The sequence below is a fragment of the Nestor notabilis genome, unplaced genomic scaffold (genome assembly GCF_000696875.1).
Source record: "Nestor notabilis isolate BGI_N333 unplaced genomic scaffold, ASM69687v1 scaffold17036, whole genome shotgun sequence".
Classification (NCBI taxonomy): Eukaryota; Metazoa; Chordata; class Aves; order Psittaciformes; family Psittacidae; genus Nestor; species Nestor notabilis.
The window spans coordinates 1-908 of record NW_009931616.1 but is presented as its reverse complement, the minus strand read 5'-3'; the positions used below and the strand labels follow the sequence as shown (position 1 = coordinate 908).

The 908-nt window shown below is 62.2% G+C and overlaps 1 protein-coding gene across 1 annotated transcript in view; it reads right to left on the bottom strand.

Moving 5' to 3' along the window:
* LOC104406885 (growth/differentiation factor 11-like) overlaps window positions 1-374 on the bottom strand; it is a gene marked incomplete at both ends in the record, with an annotated part of 1,302 nt that extends 928 nt beyond the window's left edge. The window contains 2 exons of the mRNA XM_010015998.1: window positions 6-185; window positions 224-374. Coding sequence (XP_010014300.1) covers window positions 6-185; window positions 224-374 — 331 coding nt within the window. The remainder of the gene's footprint in view (window positions 1-5; window positions 186-223) is intronic.
* Window positions 375-908: the final 534 nt, after the last annotated feature.

The following is a 908-nucleotide window of genomic DNA, read 5'->3' as shown; positions in this document are numbered from 1 at the left end:
GTGGCGGCTGCCTTCCTCCGTCACTGGCTTCAGGCGGAGGATCTGCAGGTAGACGGTGGAGGTGTGCTGCACGGGCCGCAGGTACACCCACAGCTGCGCCTTCACCACCTTCGTGAACATGACCTTGGGGCTGAAGTTGAAGAAGCAGCAATGGGGGTTGCCCTCGATCTGCACCACAGGGTCCGCTGTGGAAGGAAGGAGGTGTCAGGGGCAGCCCCGGGACCCCCCTTCTCATCCTCAGTCTCATCGTCCTCATCCTCATCATCCTTAGCATCCTCATCCTCATCATGATCCCCATCCTCCTCATCCTTCTTATCATCCTCCTCACTCTCAACATCATCCTCATCCTCACCATCATCCTCACCCTCCTCATCCTTCCCAGGCAAGCTCCTCCTCACTCATTAGCAGGTGAAGGTCGAGTCAGAGGCCGCCCTGTGGCTTGTTCCCCTCCATCCCCAGTGAGGTCTCGGCTGTCCCTGACCCCGCATCACCCAGGATTCAGGATCCCCCTTTGGATGTGGGCTGAGCAGGATGGGGGGGCTCCAGTCCCAGTGCTGCACCCAGTCCATGGCACCACAGCAGCTGCCCCCAGGCTCTCCACCAGTGCCTCTGTGCACCCGCCATGGGGCAGACCCACAGCTCCACCAGCCCCAGTGGGACAGGGACAGGGCTCGGGGGTCCCAGCTGCCCTCCCTCTGCCGCTCCGGCATTCCGTGCTCCACAAACACATCTGTGTTGAATTGAGCTGGGAATTCCGCCCCCCGCCACGCACCGGTCAGGTTTAATAGCACCCAGCTGCAGCAGGGCCATTTGCTGCAGCAGGGCCTCCCTGGCACATGGGGGTCACGACACCAGGAACCCCCCAACTGTGCTGTAGGGGCCCAGCACAGACACCCTCCCCCCTGGCA